The sequence below is a fragment of the Budorcas taxicolor genome, chromosome 17 (genome assembly GCF_023091745.1).
Source record: "Budorcas taxicolor isolate Tak-1 chromosome 17, Takin1.1, whole genome shotgun sequence".
Lineage (NCBI taxonomy): Eukaryota > Metazoa > Chordata > Mammalia > Artiodactyla > Bovidae > Budorcas > Budorcas taxicolor.
In genome coordinates this window covers 62,958,551-62,979,775 of record NC_068926.1, presented here as the reverse complement: position 1 = coordinate 62,979,775, position 21,225 = coordinate 62,958,551, and the positions used below count along the sequence as shown (strand labels likewise).

Below are 21,225 nucleotides of genomic sequence, written 5' to 3'. Positions count from 1 at the left end.
CCACGGTCCCTCTCTTTAGTTCACTCTGCCACTCTCAGCTCATAAGCTGAGCTGAACTACTCACCACTTGTTCCACAAAGTCCCAGTTGACTAAGGTATCAGGATCAGCAAAATGAACTGTGTAGTCTTGGTCTTCAGACACCACAAACTGGCAGCTAGAAACAGGGAGAGACAAGAGGCAGACTGTCAGAAATCACCAACAAGCCCTCAGCAGAAAGTCACCATCTCTTCACTTAGAAATCAAACGCAGGAATTAGCAGCCAAGGTTTGTGAGGCACTGAACTAGAACTTCAGCCTGAGTTCCAAGTCCTGGCTTTGGAGGGAATTCAAAAAAGACTCAACGGGTAGGAGTCCAAATCCATGAACTCTGTTTCCTTGCTCCCAGGCCCAGCCAAGCTGCCTGCAGGCCCTCCCCTTGAACTAAAATTAGCCCAGACGGTGGCTCCATCAGCAAGAAGGAAGCCAGATGTCCTTCCTCACCACCAGAAACCGCCAGTCTTCAAGGCAGCAGCAAAGACTGTCCCCACTCAGTCATCTGAGTACCAGGACTTTTTGTTGTTGTTTGTTTGGGTTTTTTTGGGGGGCCATGCACTGTGGCTTGGGGATATCTCAGTTCCCCAATCAGGGATTTAACCCAGGCCACGTCACTAAAAACCCAGAATCCTAACCACTATACCACCAGAAACTCCCACCAGTTTTTTACATAAACTACTAAATGGTTACTTCAGTCTAGACCCAAGGTCAAACTTTACATGAACTAAGGTCACACAAAAGGAAAATAAAAGAGAATCAGTATTTGAACAAATGCATGCCAAACACTCCAGCGTGGCATTCAATTCTCCCTTACGTAATTCCTCCTCCTCTGTATGTAAGAGGAACAGCTGAATCGCAAAGTGGTTAGGTAAGTTACTCAAGGTCTAAAGCCAAAATAAGATTTAAATCTGGATTCAATTCCAAAGGAAACATTTTTACTACCTCATCACAATACTAAAGCATTAATTTATTTAAGTATTATATTCTTTTAAGCACCAAGAACACATGCTTGAAACACATCTGTGTTTTCAAGACCAGGTGAGAAAGAGAGAGAGCAATCAACTCCCTTTCCACCTCTCCCACAGTTGCTTAAAGGAAGCCTCTCAGTACCACAAACACCCAGAGGCTCAGTTTCACTCCCCTCCTAAGAGTAGAGGTACTCACTTGGCTTGCAAAAAGAGTTCCTTATTAAAAGGCTTATGCCCCCACTTGTTCCTTTTTCCCCAGCTGCCATGTCCACTGCCTTCGAAATGACCAGCCTGGCCACGGGGTTCAAAAGTGAAATTCAACAAGTGGTTCAGGTTGATCTTCTTCGGACCAGAGAACTGGGCAGGGCTAAACTCTGCCCGTTGAGCCTCTGCTACCTAGAGAGAATGAGAGCAAAGCAGAGGATTTCCAGTTAGGATGACACTTGCTACATGACAGGAGAAGCCAGCGCACCCCTCCTCCTACACGGCTTAAACTATGAGCTAAGTGAAACACAGGCTTTTATTTAGTAAACAATCTTCCTAGGAGGGGTAATGAAAAGGCCACCCAAGATCTAGACAGGGGTGGAAAAAAAGAGCCTCTAACATACAATTACAGATACTTATAAACTATTGAGTCTACCCTAAGTGGCAATTAACCATTACATGACAAAACCCAGCATGAACTCCTCTAGCTATCTTGAAGCACAGAGATTTACTTACTGGATTAATGCTTCCACAGTCCCATAAGACTCCGATACTTTCACTCTTGCTAGTTACTTGCTCCCTGGTCTGTTTCTGGCCAACATTGAGTCTGTGGAACTATACTCTGGAGGCGGCCTGCAGGCAGCTGCTAACTACCAAAGGCTTCAGGATCCTGCCAGAGACCTCCCATCTAAGACACATGCTGCTATTCACTGTTAATTAAAACTGACAGAATTAGAGCACGTAGGCAGACTAGCTCTGTGTCCAGAAATAAATCCAATCAGCACATTCCAAAACAGTTTAACAAGAAACCAGCTATGAGAAATGCCACTGCATGCAGAGATGGAATCTTTATCATGCCAGGGCTTTTTCAGTCCACTTGACATTCCCAGACTGAAGCGGTACAGGTACCTGCTTTGAGTCAGTCAGTGCATTTTCTAACCCCACTTTTCCACTTAAATTTCAAAAGCACTTGCCCCGTCACTAAATCCTAGTAAACAGTCGCCTTACAAGACTATATACCCCATGAGTCTCCTATTGTGCTTTAGTATCGGATGCAGACTGTTCATGGCTTTTCCAGTGTTAACAAAATAATGCTATGATAAATACACTTGACAGATCTTTGTGCACAAATATTTGAGTGCCTATGATTATTTCTTTTGAATGTATAGTAGGAATTATTGAATCAAAGGAAATTCAAATTTAAGAGTTTTGCTGCTTATTAGTATATATGCAGCACTTGCACATACGTGATAAATCTAAAGAGTACGAGATAGGACACAGTCAAACATACCTTCCATTCCAGAGGCAACCAATATACCCTCTTGACATCTTTTGTGCTTATGGAATCAGAGCATATGACCTTTATGATTAAATACAGCACCACAAGATATAGTCAGACAAGCTCTTATAGTAACAATGTATCTTCGGAAACAACACTCCACACACACACACACCTCCACCCCATCACTGTTTATGTAACTCACCACAGGAAGCACAGGACTTCCTGGTCATCCCTTATCTCTTACTCCCAAATACTCATCTCCAATTGGCTCCACTTCCCCTAATCAGTCTTCTACTCCAATGCCCCAAACTTGGTTAAGAGCTTGTGTTCACTCAACAAAACCCCCCACATTCTCATCCTCTACCTTCATCTTTTTACTCTAACTGGCCCCCCGTCTCTGACACTGCCCATCGTAACTCCTGATTGCAACTTCCAACCTGTCGCCTCTCGGTTCCTTGACATCTTCTCCTCTGATCTGCTTACCCTCTACCCTACCTCTGCTACACACTCCCATGAGCACCCCACCTAGAGCTGGACTGTCCGATGAAGCAGCCACTGCTATCCAGGCACGCTGGCTACTGAGCATTTGATATGTGGCCAGCACCACATTGTGAAACAGCATTTTAGCTATATGGGATTACCTATATTAACATTAATTTCACTGTTTTTACTGTTTTACTGTGGCAACTAGAAAACTGTTACATATGTGGCTTATTTAGCCTTTCATTTTTTTTGCACTGGAGGATAATTGCTCTAAAATGTTGTGTTGGTTTCTCCTGTACAACATGAATCATCCGTAAGTATACAGCTACCCCTTCCCTCTTGAGCCTCCCTCTCTCCCCTCCCCCAATGGCTTAGCATCTCAACTGGACGGCACTGCTCTACAGTCCAGACCGTGGTGGTAACAATTCCACCTCTTCCACCATCATAGCTTTGAGCACTCTCCAGAATCTCACTCCTTTCCCGCTTGTTTCTGTTAGTTCTGATTCCGACAACAATTTCACCTCCACTGGGATCTCCAAACCAGTGATCCAATCCCCTTCTCCCCAAAGTTTTTTTCCTTGGGTCTGATTTCACGATCCATTGCCCCATTCTCTTTGTTGACTGTACTCATCTGGCAAAACCTTCCCCTGATTAATCCACACCAGCATCAGAGCAAGTAAACACGGCTGAAGCTGTGCTGTGCCAACCATACCATGCCAACCAGCCTCAGTAAAGCAGACTTTTGTGCGGCCCAGCAGTCACACTAAAATCCAATTACACTTCTGTGCTCCACTGATTCCCCCCGGTCCCCGAGACGACTCCTCCAGTCCTCAGGTTTCCAAACCTTCTCTCTCAGCTCCTTTGATATGTCTCTGAGACAGTAAGAACAATTACAGAACTCCTAGGCCTTCCTTCCAGTCGCCTGCCTTCCTCTATTACTGTGGATGAACTGGGGAAGCTCTTAAGCCAATTCCTCAAAAAACTCAAGGTCACTTTCAGCAACTCTCTCCCTTTTCTCTCTATCACGTTTTCCCTCTCACCAGAACAATTCCATGAGCAGAGGTATGCTGCAATTTCTTGAACCTTAAAATCTCTTTTGCGCTCACATTCCCCTGACGCCACTGCCTCACCTCTCTGGTCCCCTACAAGAGCAAAACCACTAGAAAGTAATTATCTAAACTTGCTCTTTCTTCTTCCCATTCTCTCTAAATCTATGTCAATCAGGTGTTTGTCCTCGCCCACTCCACCAAGCTTCCCTGTTGGCTCAGAGGTTAAAGTGTCTGCCTGGAATGCGGGAGACCCAGGTTCGATCCCTGGGCCGGGAAGATCCCCTGGAGAAGGAAATGGCAACCCACTCCAGTACTTTTGCCTGGAGAATCCCATGGAGAGGAGCCTGGTAGGCTACAGTCCATGGGGTCGCAAAGAGTCGGACACAACTGAGTGACTTCACTTTCACTCCACCAAAGCAGCACAAGGCCAACAACCTAATCCACCTTCGTATTTCCAAATCTAATGGTCAGCTTTCCAACTCAATCTTCTTACCTAGCCTAGAAGCACAAGACAAAAACGGATCACTTTCTCCAAACGGTTTTTAGTCCTCTTTCTCCTTTTTTGCAGGTTCCTTATTATCCAACTCCAGGCTCAGTCCTTGAATCCACTCCCTTTTTGCAACACTCACTCCTTCATGATCACACTTAGTTCCACAGCTGCAAGCACCAAGTGTACCTGGTCAGCTCTCTAGCCAAGGTCTTCTCCTTGAACCCTAGATTCAGTTACTAAGAGCCTAGCTATACTTAGAGATCCAATAGACAACACTTCTAAATGAAGTTCTTTATCTCAACACCCCATGTCTCCTCCCCAGCCCAAAACCTTGTACCTCTTGAAACTGTCCCCATTTCAGCACACGGTACCTGAATTGGGCCCCTGTCAAAAACATTAGTCACTATTTCTCTGCTCAGACCCCACATCTAGTCTATTTAAAAATTCTGCTGGCTCTTTCTGCAAATATCTCAAGTCTACTCATGTCTAATCATTATCACTGTTTCAATCACTCGAACCAGGGATACCTTAATAAGCTCCTAACCAGTCTCCCTGTTCCCACTCTCCCCTTTAAACTCAAGGGCACATTCGTTACCTTACTTCTCTTCTGAAGCCCCCAACAGCTTCCCATCTCTCTGAACAAAAGCCAATGTCCTTCGAGGGCCCATGTGATCTGGCCCCTCTCCCCCTTTCTGGCTTTATTTCCACTTCCCCATCCACGGCAGCCTGCCTGCTTTGCCTTGAACGCAGCAGAAATGCTACCGTCTCTGGTCCTATGCGCGTGTAAACTCGCTGCCTAACACACCCTTCCTCAAAACTGCACTGTGTGCTCCTGGCTTCCCTCAGGACTCAGAATCCTCAAGGCAGCTTTCCTCACTCACCTCCTAAAACTTGTCTTTAATACTCTCTATCCCTCTCCCTCTGAGTCTACTGTTCTTCAATTTAATAAGCACTTACCATTATATTTATTACAGAACGATCTGTCTCCCCAAACTAAAATATAAACCCCACCCAATGTTTTATTTCAAGCTCTAAATGTTATTTAGTGCACAGTAAGTAAGGAATGAATTGCTGGTGAATGAATGAATTATTCCATGAGTGGATCCATTAAATCTTATTCTATACTAGCTACACAGTATGGAATGTTATGTATGACACACAGTATAGAACAGCAGGATAATATATTTAACCAATAATATATTTAACTTTGATAGCAGTTAGGCTGTGTCCTAAATCATGCAATTACAATGTGGCAGTGAACCCCCTTGTACGTAAGTTTTCATGCACTTTCAGAAGATATCTAAGGAACTCCTAGATACCTGGGACTGCTAGATACTATACATGGTTCAGACGGTAAAGAAACCACCTGCAATGCAGGAGACTCAGTTTCAACCCCTAGGTCATGGAAGATCCTCTGAAGAAGGGAATGGCTACCCACTCCAGTATTCCTGCCTGGAGAATCCCATGGACAGAGGAGCCTGGTGGACTTTAGTTCATGAGGTCGCAAAGAGTCGACCGCCACACTTTCACTTCACTTCACATGGCAAATCAATGTCATTAAGTAATGCTATTTTATTATCTAAATATTCCAAAGGGTACCTACAAATCAAGAGTAGTAATAAAAGGTTGATACAAATTAAGGTACCCTAAACTTGCTACAGAGCACATCAGAGGATGAGATGGCTGGATGGCATCACCATGCAATGAACGTGAACTTGGCCAAGCTCCGGGAGATGGTGGAGGACAGGGAAGCCTGGCGTGCTGAAGGCCATGCAGTCACAAAGAGTCGGACACCACTGGGGCACTGAGCAACAACAACAAATCTGCTACAATGTCTCACAATCCATGATTATAATGTCTTCTTCCTCTAAGGAAATTTTCATAATCTTTAAGAGAAGAAAGGAGGCAAAGTTCCAAAGCAAGTTAACCCTCAACTACTCAAGACTGCTCCTCTGGCTCTTCAACTACTCAAACAGTCTGAGAAGTGGGGACCTCTTGCTCCACATCTTCTCCAACCACTAATAAACTGGGGGTCGGGGAGTCAGACCTCATGCTTCTCATGCTCTAGAAAGGACATTCTAAAATTCCATACCTCATCTCGTCTTCCACCATTAAAAGAAGAGCTAAAGAGTTTGCTGCTGCCGCCGCCCCTTTGAGGAGGCATCTTATTAAAAGTTTTGCTTTTCTGTGAATTGGAGCGACGGGACTGGTTGATAAAATTTTCATTTTTGGGGTAGGAAGGTTCACGTTTGCGATTGTAACGCTTGGATCCACTTGAGTTCTTTCCATCTGAAAGCAATAAATGTGAAAAAATTAGTTAAGAAACGATACACATACTTGGCCAATTACCCTCCACCTCCCAACGAAATTGTGTTTAAACAAGGGTAAATGGGCCCTTCCATGACCTCCAAGAAATCTGGGTTGGCCCAGACCATTAGTGCTTTGGACAAGACATTACACAGTAAGGTGGATTTCCTTTTTTATTTTAATGAAGTCTAAAGGGTCCCTCCCTCAGAAGGGACACACTACAGATCAAACCCATAGACTCAGTTCACAATGTCTTTCTTTATAACAGAGCTTAACCACTGCTCTTGCAAAAGTCCATTCAGACACAGTAATAGAAAAGGAACAGGAAAAAGTCTGTCTATATCAGGAAAAAGTACTCTATCCAGAGGCAGGAAAAAAACATTCTTCTTAAATTACTGCAGCACAGCTAGATCCTACACTGCAATGGTGTGGTCTCGTTTCCGGCACGTATATATTCCAGAGGCACAAAAACAAAACAATAATTACATAATGTTTTAAAGGTCAAACTGAGAGGCTACTAAATTCACAAACGAAGGACTCTAACAGTATTATCAGCCTAAGTTATATCCTCTTAAAAACTGCTTCCTGCTTTTTCTTCTCCAGTTACCAGAACGTATGTTCAATTTTGGAATTCAGAAAGAAAAAATTTGCCAGTGCCCACAGAATACCAAACTATAGTGTTTAATTTCCTTTTAGTCTCCATTTTATACACTCATCACACACTTCCACAAAATGATAAGCATATAAGATATAGTGTCTTCCACTTATTAACCCATGAGCTATTTCATGCAGCCCTAGGCTTCAAAAGCAAGACTAATGGCCACACTGTACCTACTGTATGCTTACATACATACATACATAACATAACCAATTTGTTTTGTAGCTTTTGACTGCAACTCTTTGTGACCCCATGGACTGTAGCTCGCCAGGCTCCTCTGTTCATGGAATTTTCCAGACAAGAATACTGGAGTAGGTTGCCATTTCCTTCTCCAAGGGACCTGACCCAGGGATTGAACCCACATCTCTGGCATCTCCTGCAGGGCAAGTGGATTCTTTTACCATGATGCCATCAACAGTATTGGGAGCCTCTTCATACACAGACCTGTGCACATGATTATGTCAAAGTCTCAAAGCAGAATTAGCAGATGAAGTATGATCATAAAGCCTTTTACAAACTCAAGGTGCTTTCTAGAATCACCATACCAGTTTATTTATATTCTAACAACACTACAAAAGAGAATATCTTACTACCCTATAATACTGAGTTGGATAAACTTTGCTAAATTGAAAGGTCAAACTAATTTGTTTTAAACGTGAATTTCTGAAGACTAGCAGCAAACATTTTTTCTATTAACCGTTTGTATTTTGTGTAAAGACTTCATTTGTATTTTTTGCCCTATTTTTTTCTACTGGGGAGCTGAACTGCATAGATTATTTCATCTCAAATTGAACAAAGAACCCTGGCCAGACACAGTTAACATGTGCCAAAGTTTACCAGCTTAAAGGGGGGCAAAATAAAACCTGAGAACCACACCAAGTAAGAAAAGGTGGATAAAGGTAGAAGGAACCCAGATTAGTCTTTGGACCAAAAAAAAAAAGACTAATTTTTTCTTGTCCCTTCAATACGCACTCCAGTTTGCCTTATTTCAACATAGAGACTGACCAAATCAATTCTGCACACTAATTCAATGGCTTTAAAAGCAAACGCAGGACTTCTGGTTCAAGATGGCGGAGCAAAAGGACGTGCATTCCTCTTCTCTGGCAAGAGCACCAAACGGCAATTAGCTGTTGAACAACCATCAACAGGGGGACGCTGGAACCCACCAAAAAAAGATACCCCACGTCCAAAGACAAAGAAGAAGCCACAGTGAGACGGTAGGAGGGGCACAATCACGATAAACTCAAATCCCATACCTACCTATGGGTGGGTGACCCACAGACTGGAAAACAGTAATAACAAAGAAGTTCTCGCAGTGCTGTGAAGATTCTGAACCCCAAGTCAGGCTTCCCAGTCTGGGGATCCGGCAAAGGGACTGGGAATCCCCAGGAAATCTGACCTTGCAGGCCAGCAGCATTTGATTATAGGACTCCCACACGATTGTGGGAAACAGAGACTCCAGTATCAGAGGGCAGAAACAAAATTTTGCACTGACCGAGACTCAGAGGAGAGGAGCAGTTACCCCACAGGAGACTGAGCCAGAACTACCTGCTAGTGTTGGAGGGCCTCCTGTGGAGCATGGGTTGGCAGGGGCTCACCACAGGGACAGGGGCACTGGAAGGTCCCCCCTTGAGTAAACCTTCTTGGAGTTTGCCATTAACCCGTAGAGCCCGTTGACCGCAGGGCTGGGTCACCTCAGGCCAAACAACTACCTGGGAAGGAGTGCAACCCCACCAATCAACAGATAATTGAATTAAAGCTTTATTTAGCAAGGCCCTACCCACCAGAGCAAGACCCAGTTTTTCCCATCACCAGTCCCTCGCCCATCAGGAAGCTTACACAAGCCTCTTAGCCTCATCCATCAGAGGGCAGACAGGAGAAGCAAGAAGCACCATCTCACAGGAGCTAAAACAAAAACCATATTACAGAAAGTTAATTATGATGAAAAAGCAGAAAGTTATGTCCCAGAAGAAGGGATAAGATAAAACTCCAGAAAAACAACTAAATGAAGTGGAGATAGGCAACCTTCTAGAAAAAGAATTCAGAATAATGAGAGTGAAGATAATCCAGGATCTCGGGAAAAGAACAGAGACAAAGATTAAGATATGAGAAATGTTTACCAAAGACCTAGAAGAACTAAAGATCAAAGAGATGAAAAATACACTACAAGGAATCAACAGCAGAGTAACTGAGGCAGAATGGATAAATGACCTGGAGGACAGAATGGTGGAAATCACTGCCACAGAACAGAATGTAGAAAAAAGAATGAAAAGAAATGAAGACAGCCTAAGAGACCTCTGGGACAACATTAAACGCACCAACATTCACATTATAGGGGTCCCAGGAAGAGAAGAGAAAGGATCTGAGAAAATATCTGAAGAGATAAGAGCTGAAAACTTCCCGAACATGGGAAAGGAAATAGTCAACCAAGTCCAGGAAGTACAGAGAGTCCCATGCAGTATAAAGCCAAGGGGGAACACACGGAGACACAAAGAAATCAAACTGACAAAAATCAAAGATAGAGATAAAATACTAAAAGCAACAAGGGAAAAGCTATAAACATAAACTCCCATCAGGCTATCAGCTGATTTCTCAAGAGAAACTCTACAAATCAGAAGAGAATGGAGGGATACATTTAAAGTGATGAAAGGGAAGAACCTACAACCAAAAAGACTCCACCCCGCAAGACTCTCCTTCAGATCTGATGGAGAAATCAAAAGCTTTCCAGACAAGCGAAAGTTAAGAGAAGTCAGCACCACCAAACCAGTTTTCCAATAGATGCTCAAGGAACTTCTCTAGGCAGGAAACAAAAAAGAAGGAAAAGACCTACAGAAAATAAACCCCAAACAATTAAGGAAATACCTTAAATGTAAATGGACTAAATGCACCAACCAAAAGACACAGACCAGCTGGGTGGATGAAAACATGTGCATGTATGCACTCCCACTTACCACAGCACTCTGCTTGACCCCCTCCAAGTTGTAGGTAATTATATTGTTAAGTTAATCATGTTCTCATTATGGCCTGCAACTGTAATTATCTCTCATTTTTTCTCTAGCTATTGACTGTGAAAACTGATTCAGAATTTTCTTGAAAACTTTTCAAAAATACAAATGCTCAGGTACTGCTTTTTTCTCCAGAGCTCCAGATATGTTTCTGATGAGCAGTCATGTTTAAACTGGACTACATAATAATGTTTTACTTTTATCTAATTTGTTTCATTTTTCTATTTCATATTCAGTGCTCCCATTTCATTTAGTTTATGTTCTCCAATTTCTCTCTCTTTTTCTGATGTTTTTTCTCAAGTCTTTACCAAGTGTAGTAGAAAAGCTTTTGTATATACATATATAAATATGCATAATATATATACTTTAGAAAACTTACCAATTTTTGCCTAACTAAAAAAGTTATGACATTTTGACTCCACTTGTTTGACTTAGTATGAATAGAATGCTAGATTACTAATTAAAAAATAGATATGCAACAAAGCTTTACTATACAGCATAGGGAACTATAGTCAATATCTTGTAATAACCCATGATGGAAAATAATTTTTAAAAATAACGTGTGTTTGTATAATTGAACCACTTTGCTGTGCACCTGAAACATTCTAAGTCATCTATACTTCAATAATTTTTTTCTTTTAACAGAAACAGAGAAAACAGAAGTTGGAGGGACAATTAATGAAATCCACTAGGCTTACCCTCAAACTTTAAGGAGGTGGTTCATTTCAACGTCAAGAAGACTCCAGCATGAGCCTCAGAAACTACAAATCCTCACCCCCCATAGTTTAATCCTGTTTATGTTAAAATGTACAATTAATAGAAACATGTCTGCAAAGACAACACAGCAGGCTGTTGATGACAGTAACCTTTGGGAAACAAAACTATTCACTTTGGCCTAATACAATGGTTCTCAATCCTGACAGTTGGCAGGAATCACAGAGATGAGCTTTTAAGGGATTCTTGTGCTGAGGCCTCACCCTCTAAGATTCTGACTAAAAAAAGTCTTACTGTTCTGTATAATAATCATTTGGATAATTTAGTAACTATAAGTACCTAGAAGAAATTATTTCTAACAAGATGACCAGCTTCTTTACAGCATACTAAATAAATCCAAAGTGAAGCATATCCTCAGACAAAAGGAAATGGTAGCTGACAAACCAGAGTCCAAATTTTGAAAGCAACCACCTCACACTCAGTTTGCCAGCAACACAGAGAATAAATGAGAGGTACGCCATCCTCTTCAAACCTGACCAAACAGTCCTGTGAGATGGCAGCACTATAAACAGAGAGCAGATGGTCCAAGAAACACTGCCAGGCCTAGGGTTCACTCCTGTCTGTCACCTTTTAATCCCAGCCAGGGAAAGTGACCAGGGTTTAATCTTAAATTAGAATTTAAGACCTAGACTTTTACCTACTATTGCAGTTAGCAACAGTTACTGTCAAACATGGCCCTCGGTAGTAACACCTAGAAGGTGAGGCTTCAAATCTCATACAAATGTTGCCTTGCTCTCAACCCATGGAATTAGTTCATAGTAACATTTCAAATAAACAGAGAATTCACAAGGACATAGAACTCCAGCTAACTTTACTATGAAAATAAATGAGGTTTTATGAAGAGGACAGGCATATACAGAAGACATATGTTCCCCAAACCTTACTATCCAAGACTATTTCAGATGACCTGGCATTTGACCCTGTTGTTTCCAAAACTCAACAAATTTAGACTGTACAGATTTAGGTAAAGTCAGGTTCTACACTGTAAGGGCTCAAGAAAGCAAGCTGGCACTCTGAAGAAGGGCTGTTTTCATTTCTCTACTTGTTACCACACTGGGAAGGAAAGTTTCATAACGCTTACAGAACTCCTCTCTGACAGTAAAAACTGCTGCTGCTGCTGCTAAGTTGCTTCAGTCGTGTCTGACTCTGTGCGACCCCATAGATGGGAACCCACCAGGCTCCCCCATCCCTGGGATTCTCCAGGCAAGAGTACTGGAGTGGACTGCCATTTCCTTCTCTAATGCACGAAAGTGAAAAGTGAGAGTGAAGTCGCTCAGTCGTGTCAGACTCCTTGCGACCCCATGGACTACAGCCCACCAGGCTCCTCCACCTGTGGGATTTTCCAGGCAAGAGTACTGGAGTGGGCTGCCATTGCCTTCTCTGACAGTGAAAACTGCTCACTCCTAAAACATTTCAACTACTGACCACATGAAGATTCATGATTTTAGTTGCTAAAACCAAATCTTTCATCTTATATTTACCTACAGGTATGAAGTCAGATGGACAGGGAAGCCTGGCGTGCTGCAGTCCATGGGGTCGCAAAGTCAGACACGACTGAATGACTGAACAACAACAATGAAGTCAGACATCTATAGTGAGAGGCTGGCTCTTATCTCTAGAGCCAGGCTACAGGCAGCTAAAGATTGAAGGAACAGTCAGGCCTGGGCCCCAGAGATAAAACTCAAGAGTGTTGTTTTTGAGGTGTCCTATAGGCAACTTGCCAGAATCTTCATGTGAATAACTTGGGGGTTGAACTTGGCCTCCCTTCTATGATAGGAGATAGCAATGAGGTGATCTGCTTTAGATTTTGGAAAACAGTCAAACTAAAGCTCCTAGGACAAACATATTTTCTGTTGAAAGTTTTAGATTTCAAAGTGGTTGTTCTCAGTCCTGGCTGCATAAGAGAAATCACCTGCAGAAACTTTTAAAACTATGGATGTCAGGGCCCAACCTAGACGTACGAATCAGCAAGAATTGCTACAGAATATTCCCACATATAGTTACTTAAAAAAGAAAAAAAAAAGGTCCTTAGGAGATTCTAATGCATACCCAGAGCTGAGAACTGCCAAAAACTACTGTCGAGACACATTCCAAACCGGACCATTAGTTAAATGGCTCAAATTCAGCACTCAGGATCCCAGAGTCAACAAGAGACTTGAAAACTTAATCGGTGTGTCTCAGCTGTTCCACATTTCCCTCCGAGAAAGGTCTCTTCAGGTAAAAGGAAGCGTATCTCAGTCTCTTCCCCATTACCAAATCACAACCCATAAAGTTTTCAGTGAAAAAAATTGGCATTATCAGCATTCCTAGTTGTAACAGGTGGCACAACCTAGAGGTCAGAATACCAGCCAGGAAGTTTCTGCTGCTGATTCATACTGTAGCCACAAGCAGACTGCTTACCCATCCTCCAGAGTGGTTGACAACCACCTCCAGAGGGGCAGCATATGGTTTACTACAGAATCCACTGATAACAAACTGACTCCAGCTGAAATTAGTCATTCTGAATGAAAGGAAGGGGGCGGGGCAGATATCAGGAACATGCATATGCCAGTAAGTCACATGCCTGCTAAGTGCATTCAGGAATATTGCCTGGGATTTCCTAGGAACTTACTTAGACAAGCACTCTAACTAAGCCCTGGTTTTCTTATCAGTTAAAATAGGGTTAATCCTCTCTCCTCCCTCCTCATTGGGTGTAAGGATTAAGAGAAAACTTCTGTAAAATGCCTACCATGGTGGCTGGCACACAGTTGCTACTGTCATTTCAAAGTCTTCCCTTTTTTTTTTTGGAAAGCCTACTGTAACAGCTTGCAAACTCTTGTAACTTCCCTAAATGATGTTTACTGAAGGTTTCAAGTCACCTCAATTTTCAAATCCATCTAAACCTCCAGGTCCATTTACAGCTCAAAGGCTTTCTTCAAGGTAGATTACCACCAGCCACCTGGCTTCTGGTACCAGAACAAGAGGAAGAGGGTCAGGACAGTGCTTCATATCGCCAACCTCAAAATAACTGCTTCATAATACCTGACCTTCCTTTAACCTCCATGGCAGTACCATCCCCCACCCAGGAGGATGGAGCAAGAACCTGGCTCTGGGCCAGGGTCCATTGTTTGCCCATAAAGAGCCAGGTCTCTCTCTCGCCTCTTTTTGCTTTCTTTGCTCTTTCTAAACAACCTTCCCCAAACTCTAACCCACCTCTCTCCTCTGGGCTACATTACTGGGATATTCACTGTTGAATGTTCTTAGAACTACATTCTTAACCCTACTGGGACAAAACTGTAGGAAGAGAGCCAAGAAAAGAAGTATTATGTGACTGTTTGAAGCAATTAATCAAAGCAAAGAAACTGGTATGCCAATCTGGCCAGAAAGATCAAGTAAATCCTGGTAGCCAAACTGACTTATTTCCTGTGTACATGAAGGACAAACTTAAGCCAGTCACTGGAACAAAACCTCAAGTATATTAATCATGTAACTAGGAAGCAAATAACCATTTATGACAGGCATGGTTTAGAGACTAGAAACCAAAGTTGTGTTTTTTTTTCTCATGGCAAGCAGGGAAAGGGAAGCGGAAAAGGGAATTAAATAGTTTAAAACTGAAAAACTTGTTCTTGTTACTTTAGTGACAGAAAGACAAGTTATGTCTTTTCACCTTTCCCTTTTCTTCCTTCAACCTAGTACTCTTAAACTCAAGAGTTCCTTTCAACAATTTCCAGCTGAATAAAGTACATCAAGTGTTGAATCAGCTTTTGAAATCCTACAGAAATCCTTTTACGGAATTATGCTGAATTTGGATCTAGTGTTTTGTTAGAGTGGCCACCTAGAAGTCACTGAGTAAGAGGCTCTGAGTGGTATCTGCTGTGGTAGCACTGGTCTTCGCTGCAATGTTCTTAAGGCAGAATATGCTATGAAGAATTCTATTTAGCTACAGACCTATCCTTCCTTTTTGCTAAGGGAATATATTAATAAATAAGAGTAGTCAGAAAAGTAGGCAATAGCAATGGCAAACATTCAAGCTCTCTCTCAAACACATTAAACAAAAACTAATGCTATAGGAGGACACCTGTGTATTGCATAAAACCCAGCAAAGAACTGCTTGAACTGAGTTTCTACTTCCTTCCTCAGAAGCTTTCAAATAATAAACTGAATAGTGTTTTAAGACCATTTTATGGAGTTTTTTTTTGGGGGGGGGGGGGCAGTTTTTTTATTTTTGGCTGTGCCACATGGCATGCAGGATCTTAGTTCCCAGACCAGGGATCAAATCCGTGCCCCTGCAATTGAAGCAGTGTCTTAACCACTGGACAGTCAGGGAAGTCTCCTTATGTATTTGTTAAAAAAAAATTCATTTTAGTCAGAATGAACCCAACAACTTATATTTACTCTGTACAAGTCTGACAAATACCTGCTTTGGTCAAACCACAACAAAATTGTTATTATCCTATTGGTTAACGACAGTTGGACTAGTCAACACAGTCACAAAGTCAGAGATCACATGAGGGAAATGCCTTACATGCCTCAGTTTTTTGTTGCTATTTTGTCTGAAAGTGAAGTCGCTCAGTCCTGTCTGACTCTTTGCGACCCCATGGACTGCAGCCTACCAGGCTCATCTGTCCACAGGATTTTCCAGGCAAGGGTACTGGAGGGGGTTGCCATTTCCTTCTCCAATTTACTTTGTCTAGGTTCTGGCAAACTTTCACCTGCTGCCTCACTGAACAACTTCAGGCATTTATTTATTGAACTGAACAACTTCAGGCATTTACTGCAACTGACTCATGACCGTACGTTAGTGGCTTAAACAGGAGCCCCCCAAAAAATTAGTTGAGAATTCAGATAGCTATAGAACCAGAATCTTTAACATCTAGGAACAGAATGCAAAAGTAATTTATCAACTACACTGTAAAATAGGCAGACCATTCACTCTAAACCAGCTCCAACATGGGCCAAGAGGACTGGCAAATCTCTAGATCTTGGGGGATCTGTGATGAACCTACACATGTGCAAAATTCCAAACGTAGTCTCCATAATACTGCCTGACGTGGCCGGAGAGTCTACACTAATCTCTGCTTAAGATATTAAAAGCATTCATTTCTTAACCAGACAACTGGTTTCTACCTGAGTTCCAAAAGCAAGCTCTACAAACCCTCAACATACCAAGTAAACAAGTTTGCTCTACCGAGTGGATTAACTCTGAACCAAAGTCAGCATTACGGCTGTTTATGTGGTTTCTAAGTTTTTTCTTAATCTTTTTACACTTTAAACAACTGGAGTTCCACATTTTAGGGCTCCAAATGTTCCCCTCTCTGCCACACATCCCCCCTATTCCCACGGAAAAATTTTCCTATTACTGCTAATATAATCAGAAATACAAAAAAGCAGAGAGACAAGTGTCTCTGCCTTTGAAGTAAGGCAGAGAATATTCAACTCCAGACTCTGCCAACTCCTGGCCTCTCACCTTTTTCCTTCTTTAGATGTGAACAATTCCACCCTGATGGACAGGTTAGTGACTGAAGTATTGGAGAAAAACAATTAAAAGTCCAGCACTTGGCACATGGTAAGCCCTCAATAAATGATAGCTATAACGATCATGATGATCGAAATCCAGTATTGAGAGACATGGTTACAGAAATGACAAAATATTTCCCCTAAAAGGACACAACTCTAGCCTAACAGATTGTGTCCATGCACATTTGGTGCATACCAGGCATCAGGTACTCTCCTGAGCCATCAGTTAGTTCATTTGCTGGCTAATTTATTTTCTCACCATCTCCAACTTACACGTAAGAAAACTGAGACATTCACTCAAGGTCTAAACCTAAAAAGACTGAATCCAGAGCCTGTACTCTCAACTCCTACTCCATACTAAACAAAGCCATTCTTCGTCTCAGCGGAATCTGGGGTCGTTATTCAACATGAAAACCTGAGTTTAACAAATATTTAGGCCAGCCTCCTCTGTTTATACTTGAATACTATCCAATGCTAACTTAACATTAAAGGGTAGATCAACTTGGTGGTTTTAGGAGTTGTACACTGATGCGTCAGACAAACCGGTCTTCGGGCCTGGCTGTACAGATTAGCTGGGTAACCTGACCTTTTCTGAACCTCAGTTCACTCATACGCAAAATGGGAACAGAAACAGCAACTATATCCCCGAGGTGTTTCCAACTTTAATACAAGGATTTATGTAAACCAGGCAGTTCTCATTAAATGTTAACTGGAAGTAATGGAAACCATGGAAAAGAGTAGAAAGCGGAGTCTGTCCCTGGGTGACCCAGCAGACATCCGAGGAAAGATTCCGCACCCCCACCCCAGTATTAAGGGCAGTCGTCCCCCGCCCACCGCCTTGGGAACCCGCCCTTACCGCTCTTGGGTTTAGACTCGCCGGCCGGCCCCGCCGAGGCGGAGCGAGGCGGCTGTTGCCCTTTGCTGCTGCCCGAAGAGGCGGAGGAGCTGCTGGAGCCGCTGTTCTTGTCCATGTCGGAGGCGGTGGCGGCGGCGCTGGGAGAGCTCTGCGGCATCAACAGGGGCCTTGGCGGCGGCGGCGGTCGGAGCGGAGCGGGCGCGGCGGGGACCCAGGCTCATGGCGTTCGGGGCCGGCGGGGGTCGGCGGCGGCAGCGGTTCTCGGTCTTCATGGCGACATTTTTCCCTGTTTCCTTTCTCGGCTTCTCAAACTGGAAGGAGAAGCGGCTGGAGGGGCTGTTGAGCCCAACGGCGGCGGGGACCAAGAAGGAGGAGGAGGCCGGGGCTCGGAGGTCCGGGCCGGGCCTGGCGGGGCGGAGGCTGCGGGGGAAGGGGAGGCGAGGAGGGAGGGTGCGCGAGCCCCGCCGGCCGGCCGGACACGCTCTCCCGCCGCGGGGCAGCGGAGAGGGCTGGCTCTCTTGGTGTCGGGGACAGATGTCTCCGACACAGCTACCGACACTCGCCTCTGGGCCGAGGCCGAGCTGCTCCGGGAATGGCGACGAGTCGCCAAACAGCATCTCGAAGAACCCGGATGGACTATATATATAGTGGAGGTGTGAGAGTGAAGCATGCTGGGAGATGTAGTTTTCTGTCTACATCCGGGTCCAGTGATTTTTTTTTTTTTTTCTTCTTCGTTTCTCAGTGTGTGAGAGACCTTACAGAGTGATTGGACTTGCAGTCCAGGTTTTAGTCTTATTACACTAATGCACGTAATAATAATATAAACTGCTAATCAGTTCAGTTCAGTCGCTCAGTCGTGTCCGACTCTTTGCAACCCCATGGGCTGCAGCACGCCAGGCTTTCCTGTCCATCACCAACTCCCGGAGCTTGCTCAAACTCATGTCCGTCAAGTCGGTGATGCCATCCAACCATCTCACCCTCTGTCGTCCGCTTCTCCTCCTGCCTTCAATCTTTTCCAACATCAGGGTCTTTTCTAATGAGTCAGTTCTTTGCATCAGGTGGCCAAAGTATTGGAGCTTCAGCTTCAGCATCAGTCCTTATAATAAAGCATCCAAACATCGGACTACCTGTGGAATTCCTTTACTGACTCATTATTTTATAGTCCTTATTCTAATATTAATATCAATTAATTTATGGCTCTTATTCAATCTCCTAATAATAATGATAATAGTGACAATAATGACAATACATTTAATACCACTTCCTCATACAATTACTTCATTTTATTGTCACTTATTAATATAAATCATTGTTAATATTTAATTTCGTCGTTAATAGTAATAGTTATCCAACTCTTTGGGACTCCATGGACTGTAGCCTACCAAGCTCCTCTGTCCATGGGATTTTCCAGGCAAGGGTATTGGAGTGGGTTGCCATTCCCTTCTCTGGGGATCTTCCTAACCCAGGGATTGAAACCGGGTCTCCCTCATTGCAGGCAGACACTTTACCACCTGAGCCACCAGAGAAGCCCTAATAGTTATTACTGAGTGCTTCTTATTAGCAGACACTGCTCTGTGCAGTTTATATGAAGTATCACATCTTTCCTCACAATAACTCAAAGAGGAGGAAATGGGATCACACAGCTAATAAATGATGTTCTCAACTACCTATAAGATAAGCAATTCTCCCTTTTACAGATAAGGACACTGAGACTTAGAAAATTATATAGGTATTTTAGAAATCATATGACACCCATCCATACTTTGAAACATTACAAATGATTCCTTCCAACCATAGCAGTTTGATATTCAAAGGATCACAGGAAAACACTGTGAAAAAGATAAATAATTCTTATAATAGTAAATAAGGTTAACCTTAGCTAGTTAGAAACCTATTGTATGCCACTGTGCTGAGAACAAAGAATTCCAAAATACATTAATGGGAGAATGTGATAAGGAGTATAATAAAGTTAACACAAAATGCTGTCCAGAGGAGAGGCCTGAAGGAGAGAAGTACAAAAAGGTAGGAGGAGTAAAGGAGGACTTCCCCAGAGGTGATGTTAGTTGAGCTGAGCATAGAAAGATGAGTGGAATTTCAGCAGTCATACATGAACAAATTAATAAACAGACAAAATCCTAGACATCTCCTAATTAGGCCCTTTGGGGTTTCTTTTTAATCATCATATGTTATACAAAACATTAATAAGTATATAGAAATCAATTTCTTGAACTTAACAGTTTTAGCTGGGATAAAAGAAATTAGATACTAATCTCATATTTTTTAACGTTTCTTAAATGCCCTCCACCAGCCCTTATCTTTCTTTTCCAGTTTGTTCCCCCACAAATCATACTGAAATGAGAGAATGGCTACATAATACATCAAATTAAGTCTAGAAAATCCTAAAAGTCCATTTTTATGTATGACCAGATTTGGAAGATACACTAAGATTCCTAGGTGATTTTTTATCTCCTTTAACAAAGGTGTGGGAACTCTGATGACCTGGGTAAATCATTTCTTTCTTCTATCACTCTTAAAAGTTAGAAAAAGAGAGAAAGCCCTGCGCAGTTCTTCCCAAATAAAGCAGTAGGTGTCCATCTTAGGCTACATTAAGCCAAGAAAAGATTTTCCACTTTCAAAGTAGTTTCTCAGGGGCCTTGGCACTTTCTCCTTGTGAGAAGGTTTCTCATTCTCCTCTGTTTCTCATTTACAGGAAACATATATTTACAGAGAAGTAAAGGAAAAACACACAGAAATCCAAATAAAACTCACCACCTCCATCCTCTTTTCCGCAAGATGGTCTACGTTACCCTTTCCATAGAAAATAATGGGAAAGTCTGAGGTTAAAGTAAAGCACTCATTCTGTGCCAGCTGGAGCTAGAAATGTAGTTTTGTAATAGTAGGAGACAGGCTGAATGGTGCTTGGTTGTGACTTACTAAATAGATGGATACCAGAAGGACTTCCCTGGTGGTCCAGTGGTTAAGAATCCAGCTTCCATTGCAGGTGGCACAGATTGGATCCCAGGTCCAGGAACTAAGATCCTGCGTGCTGCAGGGCGTAGCCAAAAAAGTAAATAAATAAAAGTAGGTTAAATACATACCAGAGCTTTCCTTCCCATTTGTGAACTTCCTAGGTTCATAAGATGGAAAGACCAGAGAACTGTCTTTCCTATGTCTATCATTCAGAGTAATCAAGCATAAATTTCTCAAGATTATTCTGCACATCCCTTTCATACAAATCACCAGAGAATTTCGATCAAAAAGATTCCTAGAATCCATTCTCAGTATCAGTTACTGATTCAAAAGCTCCTTTTGCCCTCTTCCGCACCGGAAAAAAGGGAGCTACCTGATATCGATTAGAGATTCCTTGATGGCTCAGATGGTAAAGAATCCACCTGTAATACAGGAGACGCAAGAGACGCGGATTCGATCCGGACATGTAAGAGATGGGGGTATGATCCCTGGCTTGGGAAAATCCCCTGGAGAAGGGAATGGCTACCCAGTATTCTCGCCTACAGAATTCCATAGACAGAGGAGCCTGGCAGACTACAGTCCGTGGGATCGCAGAGTCGAAAACGACACTAACACACACTACAGATTGGCAGGATTCAGAGACCTGGCAT

The 21,225-nt window shown here is 42.8% G+C and overlaps 1 protein-coding gene across 1 annotated transcript in view; it reads right to left on the bottom strand.

The window, feature by feature from the left end:
* RNF10 (ring finger protein 10) overlaps positions 1–17,771 on the bottom strand; it is a 34,287-nt gene extending 16,516 nt beyond the window's left edge. The window contains exons 1-4 of the mRNA XM_052654412.1: positions 17,606–17,771; positions 6,602–6,798; positions 1,198–1,397; positions 65–155 (exon numbers count right to left, since the gene is read on the bottom strand). Of these exons, the coding sequence (XP_052510372.1) occupies positions 65–155; positions 1,198–1,397; positions 6,602–6,798; positions 17,606–17,762 (645 nt within the window). The 5' untranslated portion in view covers positions 17,763–17,771. The remainder of the gene's footprint in view (positions 1–64; positions 156–1,197; positions 1,398–6,601; positions 6,799–17,605) is intronic.
* Positions 17,772–21,225: the final 3,454 nt, after the last annotated feature.